This window comes from Rhineura floridana, chromosome 3 (assembly GCF_030035675.1).
Source record: "Rhineura floridana isolate rRhiFlo1 chromosome 3, rRhiFlo1.hap2, whole genome shotgun sequence".
Classification (NCBI taxonomy): domain Eukaryota; kingdom Metazoa; phylum Chordata; class Lepidosauria; order Squamata; family Rhineuridae; genus Rhineura; species Rhineura floridana.
The window spans coordinates 227,726,162-227,753,515 of NC_084482.1; the positions used below are offsets into that span (position 1 = coordinate 227,726,162).

The following is a 27,354-nucleotide window of genomic DNA, read 5'->3' on the forward strand; positions in this document are numbered from 1 at the left end:
GTTTCATGTAGATGTTGAACAGCATGGGGGACAGAACTGACCCCTGCGGAATCCCATACTGGAGACTCGAGGGTGCCGAGCAATGTTCCCCAAGCACCACCTTCTGGAGCTGACCCGCCAAGTAGGAGCGGAACCACTGCCATGTAGTCCCTCCCACTCCCAACTCAGCCAGTCTTCCCAAAAAGATACCATGGTTGATGGTATCCAAAGCCACTGAGAGATCAAGGACAATCAACAGAGTCACATTCCCCATCTCTCTCCCGACAGAGGTCATCATACAGGGCGACCAAGGCTGTATCTCACTGTTCAGGATATAAATCATTCCAAAGTGGCTTTTAAGTAACCCCCAATGTTGCCCTGTTTAAAAGCCCCCAGGACCCTACCCCCAGGACAGGACAGCCGAGGGCAGAGCGATCCTCCCCTTCACCGCCAAAGGATCTGTTGCAGAGGAGCGAAATTAGGTATTTGAATGTCTGAATGAGCTTTGTGTATTTGAATGTTTGCTAAAGATTGCACCATCCCTGCAAATTAGTCAGACACAGACTTTCAGCTTTAAAAATAAGAAATAACTACTTTATTTAACCATGGACTGCAAAAAAGAAAAGTAATTGGGTGTTAGAACAAATTCAACCAGAACTATCACTAGAAGCTAAAATTATGAAACTGAGGTTATCATACTTTGGACACATCATGAGAAGACATGATTCATTAGAAAAGATAATAATGCTGGGAAAAACAGAAGGGAGGAGAAAAAGAGGAAGGCCAAACAACAGATGGATTAATTCCATAAAGGAAGTCGCAGACCTGGACTTCCAAGATCTGAACAGGGTGGTTCATGACAGATGCTTCTGGAGGTCACTGATTCATAGGGTTGCCATAAGTCGTGATCGACTTGAAGGCACATAACAACAACAACAAGTTGTGAGTGGCTGGACAACCAGCCAGATGGGCCACTAATAAATCTAATAAATAAATAAATAAAAACTTTTCAAAGCATTGATAAATCTCTTCCCTTGTACATATACTTTGATGCGCCTGAAGGTAGTCATTCTAACAAAAGGTCTTTCAACACTACAAGCACGTATAAGGCTTGTCCCCTGTGTGAGTTCTGTGATGCGAGGTAAGGGTGCCACTCTGACTGAAGCTCTTCCCACACTCCAAGCATTTATAAGGTTTATCCCCTGTGTGAGTTCTGTGATGCGAAGAAAGGTTGCTACTCCGACTAAAGCTCTTTCCACACTCCAAGCATTTATATGGTTTGTCACCTGTGTGAATTCTTTTATGCACTGTAAGGGTGCTATTGTCACTGAAGCTCTTTCCACATTCCAAGCATTGATAAGGTTTGTCCCCTGTGTGAGTTCTTTGATGCGAAGTAAGGGTGCTACTCTGACTGAAGCTCTTTCCACACTCCAAGCATTTATATGGTTTGTCACCTGTGTGAATTCTTTTATGCACTGTAAGGTTGCTATTGTCACTGAAGCTCTTTCCACATTCCAAGCATTGATAAGGTTTGTCCCCTGTGTGAGTTCTTTGATGTGAAGTAAGGGTGCCACTCTGACAGAAGCTCTTTCCACACTCCAAGCATTTATAAGGTTTGTCCCCTGTGTGACTTCTTTGATGTACTGTAAGGGTTCTACTGTCGTGGAAGCTCTTTCCACACTTGAAGCATTGGTAAGGTTTGTCCCCTGTGTGAGATCTTTGATGCGAAGAAAGGTTGCTACTCCGACTAAAGCTCTTTCCACACTTGAAGCATTGGTAAGGTTTGTCCCCTGTGTGAGATCTTTGATGTGAAGAAAGGTTGCTACTCTGACTGAAGCTCTTTCCACACTCCAAGCATTTATAAGGTTTGTCCCCTGTGTGAATTCTTTGATGCACCTTAAGGACATTACTCCATCTGAAGCTTTTTCCACACTCGAAGCATTGATAAGGTTTTTCCCCTGCATGAGTTCTGTGATGCAAAGTAAGGGTGCTACTCTGACTAAAGCTCTTTCCACACTCGAAGCATTTATAAGGTTTGTCCCCTGTATGAGTTTTGTGATGCGAAGTAAGGTGGCTACTCTGACTAAACTTCTTTCCACACTCCAAGCATTTATAAGGCTTGTCCCCTGTGTGAGTTCTTTGATGCCAAGTAAGGGGGCCACTCTGACTGAAGCTTTTTCCACACTCCAAGCATTGATAAGGTTTGTCCCCTGTGTGAATTCTTTGATGCACTGTAAGGGTATATCTCTCACTGAAGCTTTTTCCACACTCCAAGCATTTATGAGGTTTGTCCCCTGTGTGACTTCTTTGATGTACTGTAAGGGTTCTACTGTCACGGAAGCTCTTTCCACACTCGAAGCATTGATAAGGTTTGTCCCCTGTGTGAGATCTTTGATGCAATGTAAGGGTGCTACTGTCACTGAAGCTCTTTCCACACTCCAAGCATATATGAGGTTTGTCGCTGGTGTGAGTTTGTCTCTCCTCTTGTCTCTTTGCTCCATCTTGACTCCTCAGTTTCTGCTCCTCAGTTTTTTCCAGTGATACTTCATATGGTTCATCCTCAGCCTTGACCCCCCAGATGTGTCCTGATGGAATGAAAAGGAAAGGAGATAAAATACTGTGGAGAAATCCTGTGAACATATTATGATTTGTACTTTGAAATAACTATTAAAGCTCAAGGCCTTGTACAGTAGGTGCTTGGTAACAGGTTGTGAAAAGAGATGCAGAGAGAGACAATTTTAACAAAACTCTGCTCTCCTGTTCCTCCATTTAAGGTGGACAGCCCAGTACCTATGTACAGCTGGAATTTACAAACCTAGGATGGATCCTGTCTGACAGGAACATGGCCCTTTCCACTGCCCAGAGGGCAGCTCACATCCCCTCTCTCCCTCCCTCCCTCAATGTTAGCCTCCAATTACCTGCAACACTAGATAGTGCTGAAAGATGAGACCCCAGGTGAGAAGACACTCACCAAGCTACTGGGGAACAACAAAGGAGAAGTACGAGTAGCGCTGTGACTAATGACGCAGCTGGGTCAAAGCCAAAAGGAAGCCCAGAGGCTGATGCGCACAGATGCAACAGAAGAGTCCGGAGTTGTGCGACACACACAATAGGAATGCAGAATGTGAGAAGCATGAACCAGGGAAAGTTAGAAATTTTCAAGCAAGAAATAGAATGCATCAACATTACAATAGTTGGTGTGAGTGAATTAAAATAGATGCCCAGAGGACAGCTTGCATCCCCTTCCTCCCTCCAAATATGTTAGTCCCCTGTTACCTGCAACACGAGACAGATGCTGTCTAGCCCCCTTATCTTCAAAGGCATGGATCACTCCCCCCTTGTTGACACATAAACTCCATAAAAATGAAAGATGCATGTTCAGTCAAGCTCTTGTTTATTTTCTTTTGTCCGTATTGAAACTTTCGCCTTTGTTATGCCAATGTATCTCATGTAGCCCAGCTGAGGGTGATTGGCTTTAAGGAAACCATTGCTGTTCTCTTTTGCATATACTTCTATTTTCTTTTAAATAAACTACTCTTTTATAGATGGTGTGTATTGACTTGAAACTAATGATTCTAAATCTAGTCTGACCTCTGGAGGCTACTGATTACTGTTGATTAACAAGGGTTAACCCCTTTAGAACTCACAGGGCTCTCTGAGATCCTCTTCCTCAGAGAAAGGAATCAGGAAGAGAAGGGGTGGTGGCAGTACTACTGTAACATTACTCCTGGAGGAGGGTGAGTTTTGCCTGGGAAGCAGAGACCCAAAGGAGTTGGGACTGTTCTTGGAAGCAAAGAACCCCCCTTGGGGTACTGAGGGCAAGTGACCGTAGGGGGACAACTTTTTGAGAAGGAACTGAACAGGGTGGTTCATGACAGATGCCTCTGGAGGTCACTGATTCATAGGGTTGCCATAAGTCGTGATTGACTTGAAGGCACATAACAACAACAACTATCAACATAACCATCATCTCAATCTATGCTCCAATGGCAAACACAGAAGAAGAGGAAATTGAGATATTTTATGCAGAAGTACAGGAAGAAATTAAAGGGCAATTTAGACCAAGAGTAGAGATTTTGAATAATCAACAGGGGAACACACTGAGTGACTGAAATAAAATAAAAGGAAGATGGAAGCAGTACACTGAAGAACTCTATAAATGAGATGCAAGGATGACAGATTCATTCGCGGAGGAACCATATGATGAAGAACCAGAAAATTTAGAATGTGAGGTGAAAGCTGCTCTTAAAATACTTGGAAGAAACAATCACTAGGAACAGATGGCATACCAATAGAGTTGCTACAAGCTACTGATACTGAATGTGTCCAAATTTTGATAAATGTTTGTCAACAAATATGGAAAAGAAAACAATGGCCCACAGACTGGAAGCGTTCAATATACATCCCAACTCCAAAGAAAGGGGATTCCAGGGGATGCAGTAATTTTGAAACTATTGCCTTAATATGCCATGCAAGTAATGTAAAGACTCTTACCATATATGGAGCGAGAAGTGCCAGATGTCCAAGCTGGACTTAGAAAGGGAAGCGGTACCACAAGTCGTATCGCAAACATAAGTTGGATAATGGAACAGACCATTGAACATCAGAAGAAGATCACCCTGTGCTTTATAGATTACAGCAAAGCCTTAGATTGTGTAGATCATGAAAAACTATGGAATGCTTTAAAAGAAATGGGGGTGCCACAGCATCTGATTGTCCTGATGCACAACATATACTCTGGACAAGAGGCTACTGTAAGGACAGAACATGGAGAAACTGATTGGTTCCCCATCGGAAAGAGTGTGAGACAGGGGTGTATCTTATCACCCTATTTATTTAATCTATATGCAGAATCTATCATACGGAAAGCAGGAACGGTCCAAGATGAAGGAGATGTTAAAATTGGAGGGAGAAATATCAGTAATTTAAGATATGCAGATGATACCATACTACTAGCAGAAACCAGTAATGATTTGAAACGAATGCTGATGAAAGTTAAAGAGGAAAGCACAAAAGAAGGATTACAGCTGAACGTCAAAAAGACTAAAGTACTGACAACAGAAGAGTTATGCAACTTAAAGTTGGCAATGAGGACACTGAAGTTGTCAAGGGATTATTAATACATTGGCACAGTTATTAATCAAAATGGAGACAATAGTCAAGAAATCAGAAGAAGTCTTGGACTGGGTAGGGTAGCTATGAGAATAGATCCCAAATGCAAAGATGCATCACGGAACACCAAAGTCAAGATCTTTCAGACCATGGTATTCCCGATCTCTATGTATGGATGTGAAAGTTGGACAATGAAAAGAAAAATCAACTCATTTGAAATGTGGTGTTGGAGTAGAGCTTTGCGGGTACCATGGACCACAAAAAAGACAAATAATTGGGTGTTAGAACAATTTAAACCAGAACTATCACTAGAAGCTAAAAGGATGAAACTGAGCTTATAATACTTTTTGTGTGAGGGAGGGGAGCTCTCCCAGGACACCCTCCACCATCCCAGAAGCAAATTCCCCACTCAAGCAAATTGACTCTGGCAAAATATCCTGCTCTTCCAAGGCTGTGCCCGCTCATAACAGCCCTGCAGTGTAGTAGACAGCCACCACCCTTTATACTGTTTAACTACCCTGAGCCAAGGGGAAACTTGGAGCCCAGAAAACTTGCCAAGGATTGCAGACAGCAAGAGCCAAACAGGAACTTCTTGCTCTGCAGCCTTTAAACAAAATACCCAATTCACACAGTAGTCGTAGTCAGTGGCCAAGGTACCTGTTCAAAGCCAACCCTCTCCTGAATGAACTCACACTGGTAAATAGAAATAACTTCATTAAAGAATAAAAGAGGTGCACAGTTACAGCAGCAAAATAGTTCCTTAATCTCAGCACTCAAAAGGGGCAAAGTAAAACATAGCTGGCTCCAGAATCGTTCTCAAAGAGTGCTTATCAATGGTTCCTTCTCAAACTGGACAGAAATAACGAGTGGGGTATCACAGGGCTCGGTCCTGGGTCCAGCACTCTTCAACCTTTTTATTAACGACTTGGATGACGAGGTACAAAGCATGCTTATCCAATTTGCAGATGATACAAAATTGGGGGGCATAGCTAATACCACGGAAGACAGAAAGAAAATTCAAAGGACCTTAATAGGCTGGAGCATTGGACTGAAAACAACAGAATGAAATTCAACACGGATAAATGCAAAGTTCTACACTTAGGAAAAAGAAGCCAAATGCACAGTTATAAGATGGGGAAGATTTGACTCAGCAATACGACATGCGATAAGGGTCTTGGAATTGTCACTGATCGCAAGCTGAATATGAGCCAAAAGTGTGATGTGGCTGCAAAAAAGGCAAATGCAATATTAGGCTGCATTAACAGAAGTATATTTTCCAAGTTCGTGAAGTATTAGTTCCCCTCTATTCAGCATTGGTTAGGCTTCATCTGAACACTATGTCCAGTTCTGGTCTCCGCACTTTAAGAACGATGCAGACAAACTGGAACAGGTTCAGAGGAGGGCAACGAGGATGATCAGGGAACTGGAAACAAAGCCCTATGAGGAGAGACTGAAAGAATTGAGCATGTTTAGCCCGGAGAAGAGAAGACTGAGGGGAGATATGATAGCACTCTTCAAGTACTTGAAAGGTTGTCACACAGAGGAAGGCCGGGATCTAAACATAAGAACATAAGAAGAGCCTGCTGGATCAGGCCAGTGGCCCATCTAGTCCAGCATCCTGTTCTCACAGTGGCCAACCAGGTGCCTGGGGGAAGCCTGCAAGCAGGACCCGAGTGCAAGAACACTCTACCCTCCTGAGGTTTCCAGCAACTGGTTTTCAGAAGCATGCTGCCTCTGATTAGGGTGGCACAGCACAGCCATCACGGCTAGTAGCCATTGATAGCCCTGTCCTCCATGAATTTGTCTAATCTTCTTTTAAAGCCATCCAAGCTGGTGGCCATTACTGCATCTTGTGGGAGCAAATTCCATAGTTGAACTATGCGCTGAGTAAAGAAGTACTTCCTTTTGTCTGTCCTGAATCTTCCAACATTCAGCTTCTTTGAATGTCCACAAGTTCTAGTATTATGAGAGAGGGAGAAGAACTTTTCTCTATCCACTTTCTCAAGGCCATGCATAATTTTATACACTTCTATCATGTCTCCTCTGACCCGCCTTTTCTCTAAACTAAAAAGCTCCAAATGCTGCAACCTTTCCTCGGAAGGGAGTCGCTCCATCCCCTTGATCATTCTGGTTGCCCTCTTCTGAACCTTTTCCAACTCTAGAATATCCTTTTTGAGACGAGGCAACCACAACTGTACACAGTATTCCAAATGCGGCCGCACCATAGATTTATACAACGGCATTATGATATCGGCTGTTTTATTTTCAATACCTTTCCTAATTATCCCTAGCATGGAATTTGCCTTTTTCACAGCTGCCGCATACTGGGTCGACATTTTCATCGTGCTTTCCACTACAACCCCGAGGACTCTCTCCTGGTCGGTCACCGCCAGTTCAGACCCCATGAGAGTATATGTGAAATTCAGATTTTTTGCTCCAATATGCATAATTTTACACTTGTTTATATTGAATTGCATTTGCCATTTTTCCACCCATTCATGCAGTTTGGAAAGGTCTTTTTGGAGCTCTTCACAATCCCTTTTTGTTTTAACAACCCTGAACAATTTAGTGTCGTCAGCAAACTTGGCCACTTCACTGCTCACTCCTAATTCTAGGTCATTAATGAACAAGTTGAAAAGTACAGGTCCCAATACCGATCTTTGAGGGACTCCACTTTCTACAGCCCTCCATTGGGAGAACTGTCCGTTTATTCCTACTCTCTGCTTTCTGCTTCTTAACCAATTCCTAACCCACAAGAGCACCTCTCCTCTTATTCCATGACTGCTAAGCTTCCTCAGAAGTCTTTGGTGAGGTACCTTGTCAAATGCTTTTTGAAAGTCTAAGTCAACTATGTCCAATGGATCACCTCTATCTATATGCTTGTTGACACTCTCAAAGAATTCTAATAGGTTACTGAGACAGGACTTTCCCTTGCAGAAGCCATGCTGGCTCTGCTTCAGCAAGGCTTGTTCTTCCATGTGCTTAGTTAATCTGGCTTTAATAATACTTTCTACCAGTTTTCCAGGGACAGAAGTTAAGCTAACTGGCCTGTAATTTCCGGGAATCCCCTCTGGATCCCTTTTTGAAGATTGGCGTTACATTGGCCACTTTCCAGTCCTCAGGCATGGAGGAGGACCTGAGGGACAAGTTACATATTTTAGTTAGCAGATCAGCAATTTTACATTTGAGTTCTTTGAGAACTCTCGGGTAGATGCCATCCGGGCCCGGTGATTTGTCAGTTTTTATATTGTCCATTAAGCCTAAACTTCTTCTCTTGTTACCACTATTTGCCTCAGTTCCTCAGAATCCCTTCCTGCAAATGTTAGTTCAGGTTCAGGGATCTGCCCTATATCTTCCACTGTGAAGACAGATGCAAAGAATTCATTTAGCTTCTCTGCAATCTCCTTATCATTCTTTAGTACACCTTTGACTCCCTTATCATCCAAGGGTCCAATCACCTCCCTAGATGGTCTCCTAGTTCGAAGGTATTTATAGAATTGTTTGTTGTTGGTTTTTATGTTCTTAGCAATGTGCTCCTCAAATTCTTTTTCAGCATTCCTTATTGTCTTCTTAATAATAATAATAATAATAAACTTTATTTCTACCCCGCCCTTTCTCCAATAGGACTCAGAGTGGCTTACAACTAAAAACAACACCATTAAAACATAAAGAGTATATTATTAAAAAAGAATTAAACTATGAGAAAAATTAAAGTTAAAAATAGCGGACAATTTAAAATAATAAAATCATATAATGTAATCACGAAACCTATGACACTTAATCCTGGTCGTTCTCTATCCCAAATGCCCGTTGAAATAAAACAGTCTTTACTTGTCGCCGGAAAGACGGCAAGGAGGGAGCTGATTGCACCTCACTTGGAAGGGAGTTCCACAGCCTAGGGGCGGCCACCGAAAAGGCCCTATCTTGTGTCCGCGTCATATGTGCTTGCAAAGGTGTGGGGAACACAAGAAGGGCCTCACCTGAAGATCTCAAATCCCAGACAGGTTCATGTAGGGAGATACGATCTGTCAAGTAGTCTGGACCTGAGCCGTATAGGGCTTTGTAGGTCAAAACCAGCACTTTGAATTGTGACTGGAAACAAATTGGCAGCCAGTGGAGCTGTTGTAACAGGGGAGTTGTATGGTCCCTGTAACCAGCCCCGGTTAGAATCATAGAGTTGGAAGGGGCCTTGTAGGCCATCGAGTCCAACCCCCTGCTCACAGCAGGAAATCCACAGCTAGAGCATCTCCCGCAGATAGCTGTCCAGCCTCTGCTTGAAGACATCCAGCGAAGGGGATCCCACCACCTCCCTAGGCAGTCGGTTCCATTGCCAAACTGCCCTTACTGTCAAGAAGTTCCTTCTAATGTCCAATCTGAATCTACGCTCCTGCAACTTAAAACCATTAGACCTAGTCCTACCCTTTGGGGCAGCAGTGAACAAATCTGTACCCTCCTCTATGTGACAGCCCTTCAGGTACTTAAAGAGTGCAATCATGTCGCCCCTCAGCCTTCTCTTCACCAGACTCAACATGCCAAGTTCCTTCAACCTTTGCTCATAAGACTTGTTCTCCATACCGGCTATCATCCTCGTCGCCCTCTTCTGAACCCGCTCTAACTTGTCTATATCTTTCTTAAAATGAGGCACCCAGAACTGAACACAGTATTCCAGATGAGGCCTGACCAATGCAGAATATAGTGGGTCTATTACTTCCCTCGACCTGGAAACTATAGCTCTGTTTATGCAGCCCAAAACCGCATTTGCCTTTTTTGCCGCAGCATCACACTGCTGGGTCATGTGCAACCTGCGATCCACTACAATTCCAAGGTCCTTCTCACACACACTACTGCTAAGCCTGGTATTTCCCATCCTGTACCCATGCATTTTGTTTTTGTGGCCTAAATGCAGAATCTTGCATTTGTCTTTATTGAATTTCATTTTATTAATTGCAGCCCAATTTCCTAGTCTATCCAGGTCCCTTTCGATTTTATTCCTGTCTTCCATTGTGTTACCTATCCCTCCCAGTTTCGTATCATCCGCAAACTTCATAAGGCTTCCCTCCACCCCGTCATCTAAGTCATTGATAAAAAAGTTCAAGAGTATCGGCCCCAGGACAGAACCCTGTGGCACTCCACTCGAAACCTCCTTCCAGTCCGAAGCAGAGCCACCGACGACCACTCTTTGAGTACGGTTTTCCAACCAGTTGTGAATCCACCTGACAATATTTCTGTGTAGTCCGCATTTGACTAGTTTGCTAATCAAAAGGTCGTGGGGGACTTTGTCAAATGCCTTGCTGAAATCTAGATAGATGACATCTACAGCATTTCCACCATCTACTAAGCTAGTGACCCCATCAAAAAAAGAGATGAGATTAGTTTGACAGGATTTTTTCTTGACAAACCCATGCTGGCTCCTACTAATCACAGCATTGTCATCTACATAGTTGCCAATGGACTCTTTTATTATCCGTTCTAATATCTTTCCCGCTATTGAAGTCAGACTGACCGGCCTGTAATTCCCTAGATCTTCTTTTTTGACCCTTTTTAAAGAGCGGGACGACGTTTGCCCATCTCCAATCCTCCGGCACCTCTCCTGTTCTCCAGGATTTCTCAAAGCTGATGGCAAGAGGTTCCGAGAGTACATCCGCAAGTTCCTTCAATACTCTGGGATGCAGTTCATCAGGCCCTGGAGATTTGAACTCATTTAGGTTAACTAGGTATTTCCTGACTAGCTCCTTATCAATCTTGAACTGCAATCCCGACCACTTACTGAGATTGCAACTGACGCAAGGTTGCACACTGTTCCCTTTTTGGGAGAAAACGGAGGCAAAATAGGGGTTGAGCAGTTCTGCCTTTTCCTCATTATCTGTCAACATTTTGCCATCCTCATCGAGCAGCAGTCCCACCGTTTCCTTGGTCTTTCTCTTGCTTTGAACATATCTGAAAAACCCCTTTTTGTTGTTCCTCGCTTCCCTCGCCAGCCTCAGCTCATTCTGGGTTTTAGCTTTCCTTACGCTATTCCTGCAAGCCCGAGCCGCTCGTCGGTACTCTTCCTTGGTACTCTTCCTTCCATTCTTTATACATGCTCTTTTTTACTTTTACCTCCTCCACCAGTCTTCCGTGTAGCCACATTGGTTTTTTCCGATGTCTTCCATTTTTCTTCCTCTTTGGAATTGTTTGCGATTGCGCTTTTTGTAATACCTTCTTCATGAACTCCCACGCTTCTTGGGCTCCTTTTTTCTTTAGTCTATCTAGCCATGGGATCATACCCATCATTTCCCTGAGCTTGCTAAAATCGGCTTTCCTGAAATCCAAGGTCCATGTTTGACTATATTCTTCTTTGGCTTTCCCCAGAATCCTGAATTCCAGCATTATGTGGTCACTTTCCCCCAAGGTACCGACCGCTTTAATTCCCCTGACCCATTCGTCCGTGTTAGTTAAGATCAGGTCCAGGATTGCCGATCCCCTTGTTCCTTCTTCTACTTTTTGAAAGAGGAAATTATCAGCAAGGCCCATCAGGAATTTGTTGGAGCCTTTGTGCTTCGCAGAGTTTGTCTCCCAGCTTAGCACTCTGGCTGCAGCTCTTTGTACCAATTTAAGTTTACAAACAGTCTTCAAAGGCAGCCCCACGTAGAGCGCGCTACAGTAGTCTAAGCGGGATGTAACCAAGGCATGCATCACCCTAGCCAGATCAGGTAGCTCCAGGAATGGGCGCAGCTGGCACACCAGTTTTAATTGGGCAAATGCGCTCCTGGATACAGCAGCAATCTTGCATTTCTTTTGCCAGAGTTTGTGTTCTTTTTTATTTTTTTCATTCAGACAAGACTTCCATTTTCTGACCAATGTCTGTGGTCTCTGGGTACCTGGAGTGAAAAATGTTAGACTGACAGGCATGCAGGAGAGAGCTTTTTCAGCTGTGGCCCCCAAGCTTTGGAATAATCTACTCCAAGATATTTGCTCTGCTCTCTCCCTGTTGGTTTTCCAGAGACTTCTGAAAATGATCTTGTTCCAGAGAGCCTTTGGGAGGGACTGAAGGTAGAGCCTGACACTGATTTTATGCCTTCCACATTAAATTTCACCTTTGTGGTCCCTTCAGTACCAACCCGTGTGTGTGTGTGTGTGTGTGTATTGTATTTTATGTATTTTAATTATATATTATGTATTTTAATTTATTTTAATGTTTTTGTGATTTTACTGTTTACAAGTCTATTATGTACATGTTTGATTTTATTTTTTAAGCTGCCCTGAGTGCTATTATCATAGGGTAGAAGGGAGGGACAGAAATATTTTAAATAAATAAATCATAATCAACTCGAAGGCATATAACAAGAACAACAAGAACAAATGAAACCAGAACTATCACTAGAAGCTAAAATGATGAAACAGATGTTGTCATACTTTGGACACATCATGAGAAGACATGATTCACTAGAAAAGAGAATAATGCTGGGAAAAAGAGAAGGGAGTACAAAAAGAGGAAGGCCAAACAAGAGATGGATTCATCCCATAAAGGAAGCCACAGACCTGAACTTACAAGATCTGAACAGGACAGTTCAGGACAGATGCTATTGGACGTCACTGATTCATAGGGTCGCCATAAGTTGTGATCGACTTGAAGGCACATAACATAAGCGCAGAGGGTGCTGTCCCTAGGATCCAGGAATTATAAGCACTAAATTGGCCCCCAGAGTCCTCCTGCCTGGGAAAAGGGGGTATAGGAAATGACGGCAGCTGTACCAGATAACCTGAAATGCATAGTGGGTCATATTGGCAAAGCACGGGTGCCAGGAAGGGAGTAAGAAGGCTATCCTGAACCTCTCCCAACTCTTAACAGAATAGGTTGCCATCTCATGAATCTCCCGCATGATCTTCTTAAGAGCTCTCTAGTCTGGATCCAGCTGAGCTCGTTCCTCCTGGGTGAAGTGCAAGGACCCTTTCTCAAAGGTCACCAGTGCCTGGAAGAAGTAAACAATTGCCTTCCACATTAATACTCCCAGGCAAGGCGTGGACATCATCTGACCTCCACTCGCACTCTGAAGAAAGATGGGGCAAGCGGGATCTTTTCCTTTAGTGTTCACAAATCATCTCAGGTCTAGATGGCATCTACCTGAGAGGTCTGAAAACAACCCAAATGTGACATTGCTGATCTTCTAACAAAAATATGAACCTTCTCTCAAAGACTTGCTACCATATGGACTGTCAAATGTATTACAGTTTGAAAGCCAAAATGACACAGAAAGTAACCAGGAAATCAGAGGCCTATTATTATTAAAGACAAAATTACCAAACATGGAGTGGAACAGAGCAATCATGGGATATGGGGAAATATGCTCTCATGCATCAGGAAGTGTTTAAATATCAGGAAGGACAAAGCAGGAATAAATGAATAGTTCTCCCAATGCAGGGATGTAAGAAGTCCCCCCCCAATCAATCATCAGGATTAGGACCTGTGCTTTTAAACTTGTTTCTAAATGACATGGATTTGGGGTGAGAAGTGAGGTAACCAACTTTACTGTTGATATCATGTTCAGGGTGATTAAAATAAAGAAGGATTGTGAGGAACTCCAAGAGGAACTCTCCAAGCAGGCTTCGGTATTAAAGAGCAAATGCAATTAAATGTAAGCAAGCGTCAAGTGATGCACAGAAGTGAAAAAATCCAAACTGAACTGGTGGTGACTGAAAGGAGACACTGAGGTCATGTCAGATGCCCCACTTAAGATGCTGATGTTATAGCTCTGAAATTGGTGAATTCCATATGGATTATTAAGACACATTGAAAATAAAACTGCCAATATCATAATGCCATTATACACATTTAAGATGTGATCCTACTTGGAATGCTGTCTTCAGTTCTGGTTGCCTGACTGCAAAAATAGCATTCTAGAGGTGGAAGAAGTAGAGAAATGGGCAGCCAAAGTGATCAAGGATTGCAACATTTGGGGATTTTTGCTATAGAAAAAAAAGCTTAGAGGAGACACGGTAGAAGTGTGTGATCACAGCAGACATTTAAAGCACATTCAACACAAATGTAAAGCACATGGCTTCCCCCAAGGAATCCTGGATAATAGTTTTTCCTCACTGCACTACATTCCCAGCACCCTTGAGGAACTTCCGGTGAGCTGGTTTCCGGTAGGACGTAGCTTCTTCTTTCTCCGTAATATGTCTCTAAAGAACTAATTAGAAATAGATTTGAGCTGAGTTAACAGCAATAGAACTACTCTTTTTTAACTTGAAACAAAGCTATTAACTGAAGGAACTGGTGTGAAGGAAAAAGTTGTACTATACAACACATGGACTGTTTTATCGAGTGTCATTTTCTTGTTCTTTTTCCCATGCTTAATTGCTTGTATCCTTTGAGCATTGAGGGACAACCATGAATCTGCAAGGAACAAATTAGCCAATATCTTCAAGGTTTTACTGTGTTGATAGTTATTATACAAATAACCAGATAAGATAAGACATAGCCACTTAACACCTTTGTTATTTAACCTCAACTGATGGTTACAACAAGAAAGGAAAGAAAAGCACTGAGTCATCCATCTCCCTTGATTAGTTTAGGGAAGAAAGAAATGAAAAAGAAAAGGAAAAGACGCGATAAAAATCAACAGAATGCGACTTTGCTACCAATCCAGGCCCAGGGCCCTTTTAACGAATTAAAGGGGCAGAAAAAAATTACAGACTTTTTTCCAACAAGAACATTCTATCAATCTGACCTGGAATGTCAGCAAGTTTCTATCCTTCCACTAGATTGGTCGCTTCCGTTAAGGGGACTGGACCACAGTCCCAGGAGAGAGTCATCCTCTAAGTCTCTGGCTGATGAAATAACTTTGGCTGAATATCAAAAGGTAATCAACACAATAATAACTCAAAGTGATGGCCTAAAAGTTCCATCACAAGAACTAAATAACTGGAACAACAACAAATCCCCTTATGAGACGTTTAATTCTTTACATGAAGATACGGCCATACTGAAGGAATTTATGCCACAAGCTAGTATGTTGGAATCTTTCTCTAGTGATCAACAGAAACAAGCAGAAAATTATGGCCTGGATAATAATCTTTCTCATTCCTCCTTCCCAGACGATCTTTCTGGATGTAACCTAACTCTAAAAGGCTGGATGTTTATGCTGTCCAATGAACTGGACCATGTTAAAACATACCTGAAAGAATGTAACTCGCTCCTGCTAACACTAACAACCTTATATCAAAAACTACATTCTTTCCTCTTGAATACCGCTGATGCTAACCCAGTCATCACAACGGTTTCAGCAAAGCCTGCCTTATCCACCCAACTAGTTAAAGGAAAAGTGAAACGGAAAAAAAAGAACATTTTCATTATCTTGCAGACAAAAAAATCAAAAATCATATAAAATAGCTCAAAAAAATAAAATGAATTTTAAAAAACTTTTTAGATTATTGGATTCTCTGCCAGATGCCAAGGACACTAAATCAACTCTACTTCCAAGAAAGAAAATTCAAGTGGATAACACACATACAACTACAAAAGATAATGCCAAGTGGCCTTTAGATTTACTTTCCAAGATGGATTATGATCCCTCTTTTAATAACAGGAGAACAGCTTGCCCTCAACTTCATCAAGACCCTTGGCAAGATGCTTTAGACGGATTACATCCCCAACAGAGCAATGGATCTCCAGACTTAACACCATGCTGGAATTTAGTACTAAATAGATATAAACTGGTGTTTAAAAATTACCCCAAACGTTGGGGTTATATAATAGCTGACCTCAGAAAATGACATTTTATTGATCTCATAAAGAAAGAACTAACAACGTCCCTAAATGTGCGGGACATTGAACAAATTGAGTATCTTTACTATAACAACAGTACGGCTCCAGCGGTGGTCACTTTCACCTCCCAGGAGGCAGTTAATCACCTACTGACCAACAAAGATGCCCTGTCCAACCTGGGTCTATCAACTCTAAGATTTTTTGAGAATCTAGCCCCACCAAGGGACATACTCTTCGATTCTGCTAAATTTTACAGCAAGGCTCACTCCTTGGATCATCCTCCTCTCGACCTATTAATAGATCTGGACTTTAATGATAGAAAGAGCAGACTGGAAGATACTACAGGGGTCTTGAAACCGGAAACTTCAGACAAGAATATGAGATCAAACCCTAGCCTTCTTACATCGGATCTTTGCTCCATTCTTATGTCAACAATGATAAATGGAACATCCAAAGCACGGGACCTGATGGCAAAACAAGAACACACAGACCATATGACCATCCTGTCCCTCCTTATACAGCCAAATAAGAGAAACGAGGTAAATCCTCAAGAGGAGTCCTTAGATGTCAATACGGAAACAGAGGAACAAGAATTGTTCCTTTCCTTCGGCAATCTATCTAAGACTGAAAGGGATGGAATATTAGATAGACTTGTTCATCTAATTCTACGCCTATCAATGATCCATGATCATTCGGAGAAGGACATGACCATAACCGCTGAAGATAGTAGGGAGATGAAATCCAAGCAAAAATACCAACTTGTGCAGGCCCAAAATCAACCTTGGCCATTATCGACGACATCTCTACATCCGTTATCACAACGAGAGAATTCAATCTCTAGGACACTTCCTCTTACACCAAATAATGTTCGAGTTTCTCTCCCTGACATGAGGGACTCAATATATAAGGGGTTGGTTAAACAAATTCAAAGAAGAAAATTTGTCAACATTTTTAGCCGATTTTAAAATTATATGTCTACAGGAAACCTGGACGTCGCCGGATGTCGTAATGCAGCTAAATGGTTACCAAGCTTATACCTTACCAGCGACTAGAGTCAATAACAAAGGAAGGGGTAGTGGGGGTCTTTGTATCTTTATATTAGATGATTTGGCAATATCTGTTCAAACTCTTGCCCCAAATTGTGACCAGTTTGTTCAGAGTATAAGGTTAACTGCCCCCCCCATAGGAGATCTTATAATTATAAATGTATATATTCCCCCAGATGTGGCTAGACGTTTTACTACTGGCTGTGTCTGGGATTGCCTCTCTGAGTTTCTATCTTTTGTAGTACATCAACTTCCCACTTCTAAAATTCTACTCTCTGGAGACTTTAATGCCAGATTAGGGTCACTGGACACCGAGGAGATGTCCATGAACCAGGGCCCAGACTTTGATTTCTCTATGATTCCCAGATATTCGAAAGACCAGATCGCAAATAAGCAAGGAAAAAAATTGATAGAAATTACTCAATTATATCAATTGGAATGTCTACATGGCTCCCCATTAGATTTGACTGATGGTGCCTATACATATGTTTCCTCGGTTGGGGCATTACTACCAGAGGTTCATGTTTCAAACACTTGATAGAATCGAAAGTGACCATTTTCCTACCCTGACGACACTTAGTTTACGATATCACCCTCCACCTGCTATCACCATAAATTTGGAGGAGTTACAAATAACCGAACGTAGACTTCGATGGTCCACATCCGTAAATCTCTGTCTCTCAATTCCTGAATAGCGACCCTATGCTTTCCCTTAGATATGAAACCATGAATACAGAGATTGATATCATATGTTTCAAACACTTGATAGAATCAAAAGTGACCATTTTCCTACCCTGACGACACTTAGTTTACGGTATCACCCTCCACCTGCTATCACCATAAATTTGGAGGAGTTACAAATAACCGAACGTAGACTTCGATGGTCCACATCCGTAAATCTCTCTGTCTCTCAATTCCTGAATAGCGACCCTATGCTTTCCCTTAGATAAGAAACCATGAATACAGAGATTGATATATATGCTTCCTATCAAGCCATTATTTCCTACCTTAAACCTTTTCTGACAACAAAAGGCTGCCCTAAACCAGTATGCCCTTTGAAAAAGAGGTGGTATGACAGGGACTGTAAAATGGCTAAACGTAACCTAGTATATTTTGCACGTAGGTTTATAAGAGATCCATCTATTTACACCCGTGAACACCTTGTCTATCTACGCTCCTCCTATAAGATACTATTAAGACAAAAAAAGGCCTTATTCGCGAACAAACAATGGCAACAACTCATCCAAGCCCAGCGGGAAGGGAATGATCATCTGTTCTGGGAAATAGTTATGAGTGGGTATAGAGTGGGTAACCATTTTACAACTGACCTAATTTCCGCTCAAGAATGGAGAGCCCATTTCAATAATCTCTATTTTTCCATGACTGTAGCGGGCGATATATTACCGGCATTCAATGTGATAAATTACTGTTGCTGGCCTCCAGTTACTGTAACCGAAATACAAATGCTGATTTCCTCTTTGAGAAAGGGAAAGGCCCCTGGGGAAGATATGAGCCCACCTGAATTGTTTATAGATTTTTCAGATTGGTGGGCTCCGATTTCAGCCAAACTTTTTACCCAGATAAATAACACAGGTATAATACCAGAGGGCTGGAGGCAGAGTATAGTTCTTCCCATTTTCAAAAAGGGACGGAGACAAGACCCAGCTAATTACCGCCCGATTAGCCTTATAGATGTTGGAGCGAAGCTTTATAGTAAATTCCTTCTACTCAAATTACAGGAGTGGGAAGCTGAGAACACAATCATCCACCCGGAACAAGCCGGGTTTAGAAAAGGACAAAGCACTATAGATCATTGCTTTACCCTATATTTTCTTGCCAGACAATCGATAAATGGACCTACAAAACATCTCTATGCTGCCTTTATCGATTTGGCGGCAGCCTTTGATTCAATTAATAGAGAGCGCTTATGGTCCAAACTGGCAAGTACTAGCATCGATAAACGCCTTTTACATTTAATTAGAGAATTATATTCGAACGACACTACAAAAATAAGAACAGGAACCACCTTCACCGATCCTATAGTAGTGAATAAAGGTGTAAAACAGGGCTGTCTATTAGCTCCCTTTTTGTTTAATTTTTACTTAAACGATATTGTATCTGAGCTTCAGGATCCATCCTTTTTTGCCCCTTCATTGGGAAATAGAAAAGTTACAATTGTTTTATACGCAGACAACATGATTTTATTATCCCTCACCCCAGTTGGGCTAAGGAGATTATTGACAAACTTGGACATGTATTGTAAAAAGGAGCATTCACAAGTTAACTGCCAGAAAAGTAAAATCATGGTTTTCGGAAACAGATATAGACAGCACAAATGGTCTATGGGAAATCTTCCTATAGAACAATGTCGCTATTTTAACTATCTGGGGATATGGTTTCAAGATAATCTTTCCTGGAAAAGACATTTGAATGCTACAAAACAATCAGCAAATAGGGCGGTGGGAGCATTACTCAGTTTTTATAGGTCAGTGGGGGGCTACCAGGCAACCCCTGCATTGAAAATATATCAGTACAAGGTACTATCCCAGATCTTATATGGAGCGGCAGTCTGGGGATGGGACGCTCTTTCCTACCCTTCTCTCGAAACTGTTCAAAATAATTTTCTAAAACAACTTCTACGTTTACCTCCTGGCTCCCCCTCAGCCTTTTTGCGTTCTGAATGTGGCTTATTACCAATCAGTGCACATATACACATGACCTTATTAACATACTGGTCTTCTTTAAGCAATACATCTACTAAGATCCTAGCGAAGGCCTGTTTTGTGCAGGCCATGGCGACTAGATATTGGAATCAGAGATCCCTTAGTATCTACAAGCATTACCACTTTATCTCTGATTCTCCTACCTCACTTGATAAATCTAATATTTGTGCACAGATTACACAGCACTCCACCTGGATAGATAAAATAGCCATCCTTAATTCGAAGTTCTAAAAGTGGTTTCATACATATAAATGCGACCATATGAGGGCGGACTATCTGTTGAATCTCAGTTCGGTACATCTAAGACGTGCATTTACTGCTTTTAGATTCCAGACCATGCCCTCTGCTATAACTTCAGGTTGCTACTTACAAATTCCATGGGAACAGCGCTGGTGTATTTGCCATTCAGGGCAGGTGGAAGATCTGTTCCACTATTTACTCAATTGTCCCCTATACAAACAACCAAGATCTATTTATCTGGACCCTGTGATTAATAACCTGGGAATTTCTGATGCTTCCCAAATTATTGTCCTCCTTCTCTCTGATAATGATCCCCAAATTACTAATATGGTGGCCCATTTTGGCTTTGCTGCCCAAAAATTGAGAGCTAAATATCTGAATGACTCTGAATCTTAGAGATTTTGGTTAGGATTTTGGTTATATAATTTATGTAATTTATGTACCAGTACTCTGTGAGTTTTAATATGTTTTTAACCAATATGTTTTAATTTTGTGGTGGCTTATGGCCTGGCAATAAACTTGAGACTTGAGACATTCCCAGCACCCTTCATAAACTACAACTCCCAGGACTCTTGGGAGGAAGCCATATGCTTTCAATGTACACTGTGGATGTGCCATAAATGGGCGTGGTGTGGAGAAACTGGGTAATGTCCTTTGATTTAGTAGGAATTTACACCTGGCGTGTAGGAAGAGGGAGTGGGAAGTAGCTCCCACTAAATTGCACCTGTTTCAGGAAAAATGTCACTCGCTAAACAGTTTGTCTGCCAGGCTACCCTAAAACAAGGAGGGCAGGGCCACGTTTCGGCTTTCCTAAATTAAACGGCGACCTTAATTCTAACAGAAAAGTGGGGAGGGCTGGCAGTGCTGGAAGTGGGGCAAGAGCAACTCCTGTTTTGTTCTTTTGTTTGTACTCCAGAAGGCAGATAGGGCTAGGGCCCTCCAGATGGATAGGCTTGTTTACCTTTACCTGTGATGCTCTGACTGACTTCCTTCTGTCGCTAGACTGTGATGTCTTTAGGGAAGCTTACCTGCCCCTCCTCCTTCTGCCCTTTCCACTCCTTTGTCCTCCGACTGTCCGGGAGAGAGGAGACATCCCTTTGTCTCTGCTCTCCCCAAGCCATGAGGCTGATTCCCACACCTGGGCGTTATGCCTCCAACTTAGTTAGTTAGTTAGAACTAGGTTTGCCTTTCTATCTACAATGTATTTCTCTAAATAAAGTAGTTTTTCTTATCTTACTAAGTCTCAAGTCTCAGTGATGCTCATGCAGGGTAAAAGCCTGCTTTCTTAGGCAAACGCACGTACATGCTGGCACACTCGCATTTCAACATCTGCTGTTACTCTGCTGCTGCTGTTGCGTTGCTTTAAATGAAATTAAGCACTCATAAATGCACAGTGCAACTAGGGTTATGGGCCCAGCAAACTAAGTTGAATGCAGAAAGAGTTGGCCAGTGGGGGAGGTTGCTGTGCAGTCTCGGTGCCCCCCTCCTTCCCATTCGATGCAAGTAAAGTGCTGTGATCAGGCCAAATCCAGGCATTGCAAAGGAGGAAACGGAGCCCTGGTGTTTATGATAGCCTTCCTTAGCTTTGGTGCCTTTGGACTACAACTCCCATCAGCCCCTGCCAGTGCACTTGGGGTGGGCTAGATCTTACCATTATTGCTTTTAGATTTTAATGTTAATTGTATTGGTGTGTCATTTTGTTCATTTTGTACATCGCCCAGAGTGGCTGGATGGCAAGCCAGATGGGCGACTAAGAAATCCAATCAATCAATCAATCAATGCAAGTTTAGCTGAAGCTAAATGTGCTTGTGTGTAACTTACAAGGGAGACATTAAGTTAGAAAGAAAAGCAGAACAGAGATAGAAAGGATGGCTGAAGTATCTTCGCTCGAGAGACGCGTTCCAAGGCTTGAAAAAGATAACTTCGGACTATGGGATTTAAAATTTAAAGCCCTCCTGGAACGAGAAGAGTTGGAAGGAATGCTGACTGAGAGAGAACCCTTGGCTGATGATGAAGACGCAACTGCTTCATGGAGACATAAGCATGCAAAAGTAAAATCTGCTTATTTCTGCTCTATCAGATGAAGCATTGAATATCTGTACAGGTTGCAACACTGTAAAGGAGATTTATGAAAAGCTGCAGGGAGTCTATAACAAGAAAACAAAGAGCCATATCTTATATCTTTACAAAGAGTTATTTTCCCTGAAAGAGACTACTGAAAGAGGTAGTCTGAATAAATATATAGAAAAGTTTTCAGAACTTATAGCTAGATTGGAAAGATGTGGCAGATTTTTGGATCAAGAATTAAAGAAAGGATTGCTTTTCAGCTCTCTTAATCAGGATCATAAACTAATTTCCTGCTTATTAGAGAATTCTGAACAAGACCTAAATCAGTTGATATCATCTTTAAGAGATCAGGACTTTAGGGGAAAGCGGGAAATGCAGGCTGTGTCAGAGCAACAGGCAAACCTCGCTAGAGGCAGAAATGAAAGGGACAAAGGAGTGAGTCATCACCCCAATCCACACAAGAGCCAAGACAGATGGGATGTGTGTTTTGAATGTGGCTCTCCAAAACATTTTCAAAGGAATTGCCATAGGAGGCAGATGAGAGCAACGCCTGACTTCAAAAGGGGAGCCCCCAGGTAAACACCAGATAAAGAAGAAGCAGATTTTTAATTGACTCAAGATCCACCTGACATATTATAATTGATAGAAACCTGTTTAAAAGTTTTGAAAGTCACAGACAAAAGATACTTACAGCGACTGGACAAGACATTTTCTGTGAAGGAATTGGGACAGTTGAATTATTATGCAAAGTGGCACATCAGGAAAGAACGATAGAACTGAAAAACTGTCTATATGTTCCAGATTTTAAAGACAATAAAAATAAAGCAAAGTCCCCTTTTGCTTTTCTGAACCCCAAGGACAGACAGCTAGAGTGATCTGACCCGTAACAGTGCCTCGAGTCCACCCTCCTGCCCACATCCTCTGGGGGTGGGGGTGGGGACCATTTCAGCCTTCACAACCAAAGGTCTGCTGCTGTAGAGAAAATCCGAGGAGGGAATATTGTGAAATGTTGGATGAAGAGGAGAAGGGAGGGCAAAGCGGCCAGCAGAAATTGTACCCTGATGGGTCAGTCTGTTCCGGATGATATCACACAGGAATGGGGCGGACGAGGGGGAGAATCTTCAGTTTCTTAAAGGGCCCCACGACACAGCTAAGCATGTGGGCTCCTGCTGGGAGGAAGGGCGGGATATAAATTAAATAATAAATAAGTAAATCTACCTGCTGAGGTCTCCTCCTCTTCTTTGGGTTCCTGCATCACTGGATCTTCTCCTTCTTCCCAACAGGAAATGAGGTCTGGTTCTTTAAAAAAAAAGAAAGAAGGAAATCAGGCAAGATTAGTTATTTTTGACCACAAAGTATTTGGGCATTCCAAATCAAATCTGAACGCTCAAAACATTTTGAACGAGAGCAAAGGGGTGAAGCCTTGCCAATAGCACATGACTCGGGCCACATGCTTTGAGCGCTGTGGAGCCAGTTCTTTGGAGTTCTCTTCCCTTTGAAGAGAAACAAGCCCAGACATTATTACGCTTTCCAAGTTTGTTGAAAGCTTTTTGTCCCCCCCCCAAAGAATTCTTAATTACTGTTTTTATGATCCTTATTAGGTCTTATATTCTGTTTTTTATATAGACATTATTTTTCCAGTGGAGTTTGGCTTTTATTGGAAATGGTAAGCTGCTGTGTGGAAGAAGCTCCTCGAAAAGAAAATGGACTGCCTTCAAGTCGATCCTGACTTATGGCGACCCTATGAATACGGTTTTCATGTTAGGCAGTATTCAGAGGTGGTTTACCATTGCCTTCCTCGAAAAGTGAGGTATAAATTTTTAAATAAACCAGTAAATATGCTGTAGAATGTGTCTTGGGTTTAAAAAGGGTTCATATAAAAACCTGTGCAAAACCTGAGCTGTGTGGCTTTGCCAGATAATATCTATGCTGAGAAGCTTCTAGCTCCATTCGATGAAGGGCTTAATAAGAAGCAAGACTCACTTTTGTTCAGAGGGGCTCATTTTTAAAACTAATGCTGAATCTGGCTTCAGGCAGGTGCAGCCTGGCAAGATCTCAGCTGCATGACTGTGAGACGGGGACCCTCTTGCAGAGCATGGATGGCCTCGCTTTTACTTTGGGCTTCAAGGAAATAAAATCCAAGAGCTGGAGAAGGAGTTATGAAGCCCTCTTCGACTGTCTGCCCCCTTTCTTAAAGGAAGGACCAACCATCAAGTAGTCTGCGGGATCCACAAACAGAAAAAGGAGTCTGTGGTTCAAATAGTCACTGACAATGCAAGCGAGTAACCCAAACTACACACACCACAGAGAATGGGAAGAAGAATCCGGTGCTGCTGCAACTATTACCTATTCAAATTTTAATAGTCTTTAACTTGGAAATTAACTGCCAGATATAAATGTTTGGGACAGAAGCTTTAGGTTTGAATGTTTGGGGCTCCTGCGTTCCAAAATTTACCACGACGCCTCTTCTTAAGATCAATGGTCCACAGTCCTGCCCAGAATCCTGGGTGGGATGGGACGGGACCATTTCATCCTTCGCAACCCAAGGTCTGCGGATGAAGAGAAACTCTGAGGAATGAGATGTTGTGTGATTTTTAGGTGGCAGAGGAATGGAGAGGGCAAAACCATGAGAAGAGCTCGTAGCCTAATGAGTGAGAAATTTGTCAGAGAGAGCGTTTCTCCCCCCACCCCCTACTCCCCATAATCCATCTCTGGTACCAACCATGAAAATGCTGAATTAGACAAAATATGCAAAGGCACATAAAGTGAAGGTCTAAGTCATGGTATGATTCTGAAAAATATATATAGAAAGGAATAATGGAAAATATAGTCTATGGCTGAGTACAAAATAATGTCCAGTTTCTAATGCACCTGCAATTTACCGCACAGAGTGTGATGTGAACTACTAGCTCTGTAGACAAGATGTACATACACTCCCAATGACAACACAGCAATAAAAGGGTGTGCTAATACAGAAATATAAAATGCAAAGATAAAATGCACAACATATCTCAAATAATTTGCCAAATGTGTTTCGACTTGAAGCAAATCTTCTTCAGTGGCATCTATTTGGAGAGCTTCTCCAGAGAATCTTCCTCAACCGAAACACACAACAATATGCAGAATACAGCAACATTCTTGCAGAAACTGCACTAGGGCTGTCTTGAGAACTGGCAAGGACTTCAACTCCAATGCGTGGGGGCAGGATCCAGGCAGGCACCAGTCCTGCTTACCGACTGGTGCAAGCACAGGGGCGCCCACCATTATTCTGCAAGCTGCCACCTCCACGTCTTCCTAGGCCCCGAAGGTGTAAACTGGGCAGAGGGAGGGAGGGAGAAGAAAAGAGTGCTCTCCCAAGTGACAACGGAGCAGCAATTCCCACTGTGGAGTTTGAACAACAACTCCCAGAATCCCTAGTGAGAAACTCACTTTGCACTCCACACATCATTGGCACAAATGGTCTCCAACATCTATCAGTTAAGAAAATGTGTCTCCTTACTGAAAGTGGCTCCAATCTCATTGAATCCAGCTTGCCCACGTGGCAAAGTTGGATCCTGAGGTGAGGGTCCAGTAAGGATCTGGCCCGCAGAGCCAGAAAGGGTTCCCACGGCTGGTTTTGAAACTAGAGGGCTGTGGACGCCGTAAGCAGAAAGGGCATTTACCTTGAGCCATTCCCCAAAAGAGCAAAACTTTAGGATCAAATCCAGAACTTCTCAATATGGCCATTTAGGTGAAGGACATCACTGAGCTAGGTGGACCAAGTCAATATAAGGCACCTTCCTCTGTTACCACAAAGTAAATGACTTCCTGATCATTTACTTAATCTATAATGAAAGAAATAAAAATGGCCTCTTCCCTGAAGTGAGCACCTGGGGTGCAAAGTGGGAGGCTAACACCACTGTTGCCTACCTTGCAGGGCTGCAGTTTGGACGACTGAGACGAGCTTATTTCCTGGCCACACATGTTTATTCAGACCTTCCTCCAAGGGCCCCAGAGTGGGAAATGTAGGTTGATCTCCCCCTCCCCAACCTTCAGCAGCAGCAATGAGGTTGTACGGTCAGGAAGGCAAGGAGATGATTGTCCTAACCTCTCTCTCTCTCTCTTTGTGCGTGCGTGCGTGCGTGCATGTGTGTGTGTGTGAGAGAGAGAGAGAGAGACAGACAGACTAGAATTGGGGAGGATTGAGGAGATCCCAATAAGAGGTAAAGTGCATTTGGGGGAGAAGGTAAGCACTGAGCTGGGGGTTCGACTGGATGGTCTTACAGGCCCCTTCCAACTCTATGATTCTACAAAAAGCGTGTTTCCTCCCAGGAAGTACCGCAGTGCAGAAATGGGCTCACAGGAATACACTGTGGACAGAATGAACAATAAAACAGGCCCCACTTGTACGTGGGGAAAATATTGCTCATTTATTCGCTTGCTTACTCTCTTTTGAGGGATCTGCTTTCTTGTCCAAGTCGTCGGGCGGGGGGGGAGAATACCTGCTCCCCCCATGAATTTTTTCCACCCCCAAAGGCAAACTCCTGACCCTTTCTCACCCCCCACTGCTGCACCTCTCTCTTTGTCTTGCGTCCTCACCACGATCCAGCCTCCTTCCTCCTCCTCTCCTCCTCCTCCTCGGAAATCAATCAAGCCTGTTTTTTTCCTTGCTTCACTCTTGTCTCCCTCCCTCCCATTGTCATGACAACATCCTGCCTCTCTAGGAAACAGAGCTCAGTTCCTTCCACCGCTGGAGGACTGAATGCCAGCTGCGCTCTGGGCAAACGTCTTGCAGGCTCTGCCCCTTGTGCAAATCCAGGGCGCAGGCGCGGAGGTTCCTGCTACGCCCTGTCGCCAAAGCGCTTTTTGCAAACAGCGTTTCCAGCAGTAAGTAAGAAAACCGTGTTTAAAACGAGTGTCCGATACAGAGCAAAGGGGCAAACAAATAAACATGGTAAAAACACTAAAAAAAATAAAATCCCCCAAAATCTGGTTTACTTATTTATTTATTTATTACATATGTGTACCACCTCATAGCTGAAGCTCTCTGGGTGGTTTACAACTATTTAAAAAACAGATGCTAAAATACCTGGCAGAAGAGAAAAGGTTAAATTCTCAGTTTACTCTGAGCCACAGAACCTGCTTCGTTTAAATGAAATAGGAACAATATGTAGTCCTATTTCTTAGCAAAGCATGTATGCAACAGTGGAATGAAAATAAACCAGTCCCACACCTTCCTCCCATGCGCACGAGTTAATCAAAAAAGTCACAGAGAGACAATCTTCTTAGGTAAAAAGAATAAAGAGTCTTTACTCCTGACCTTCATGTTGAAGACAACATAGGCTCTAGCTTAGATAGAAAAAAATCTGTAGTCTCAGTCCATTTTCAGTCATTGATGAGGATGCTCCTCGAAGACACTGCCTATTCCCTCTGCTAGAGGGTAATGGAGAATATGAAAAAG

The 27,354-nt window shown here is 42.7% G+C and overlaps 1 protein-coding gene across 1 annotated transcript; it reads right to left on the reverse strand.

The window, feature by feature from the left end:
* Positions 1-591: 591 nt before the first annotated feature.
* LOC133381844 (zinc finger protein 135-like) lies at positions 592-26,559 on the reverse strand. Its single transcript, XM_061621374.1, has 3 exons — positions 26,468-26,559; positions 23,133-23,213; positions 592-2,564 (listed from the first exon to the last, which is right to left on the reverse strand). Exons 2-3 carry the CDS (start codon positions 23,167-23,169, stop codon positions 1,072-1,074), a joined length of 1,530 nt encoding a protein of 509 aa, XP_061477358.1. The 5' UTR covers positions 23,170-23,213; positions 26,468-26,559; the 3' UTR covers positions 592-1,071.
* Between the last annotated feature and the right edge of the window lie 795 nt (positions 26,560-27,354).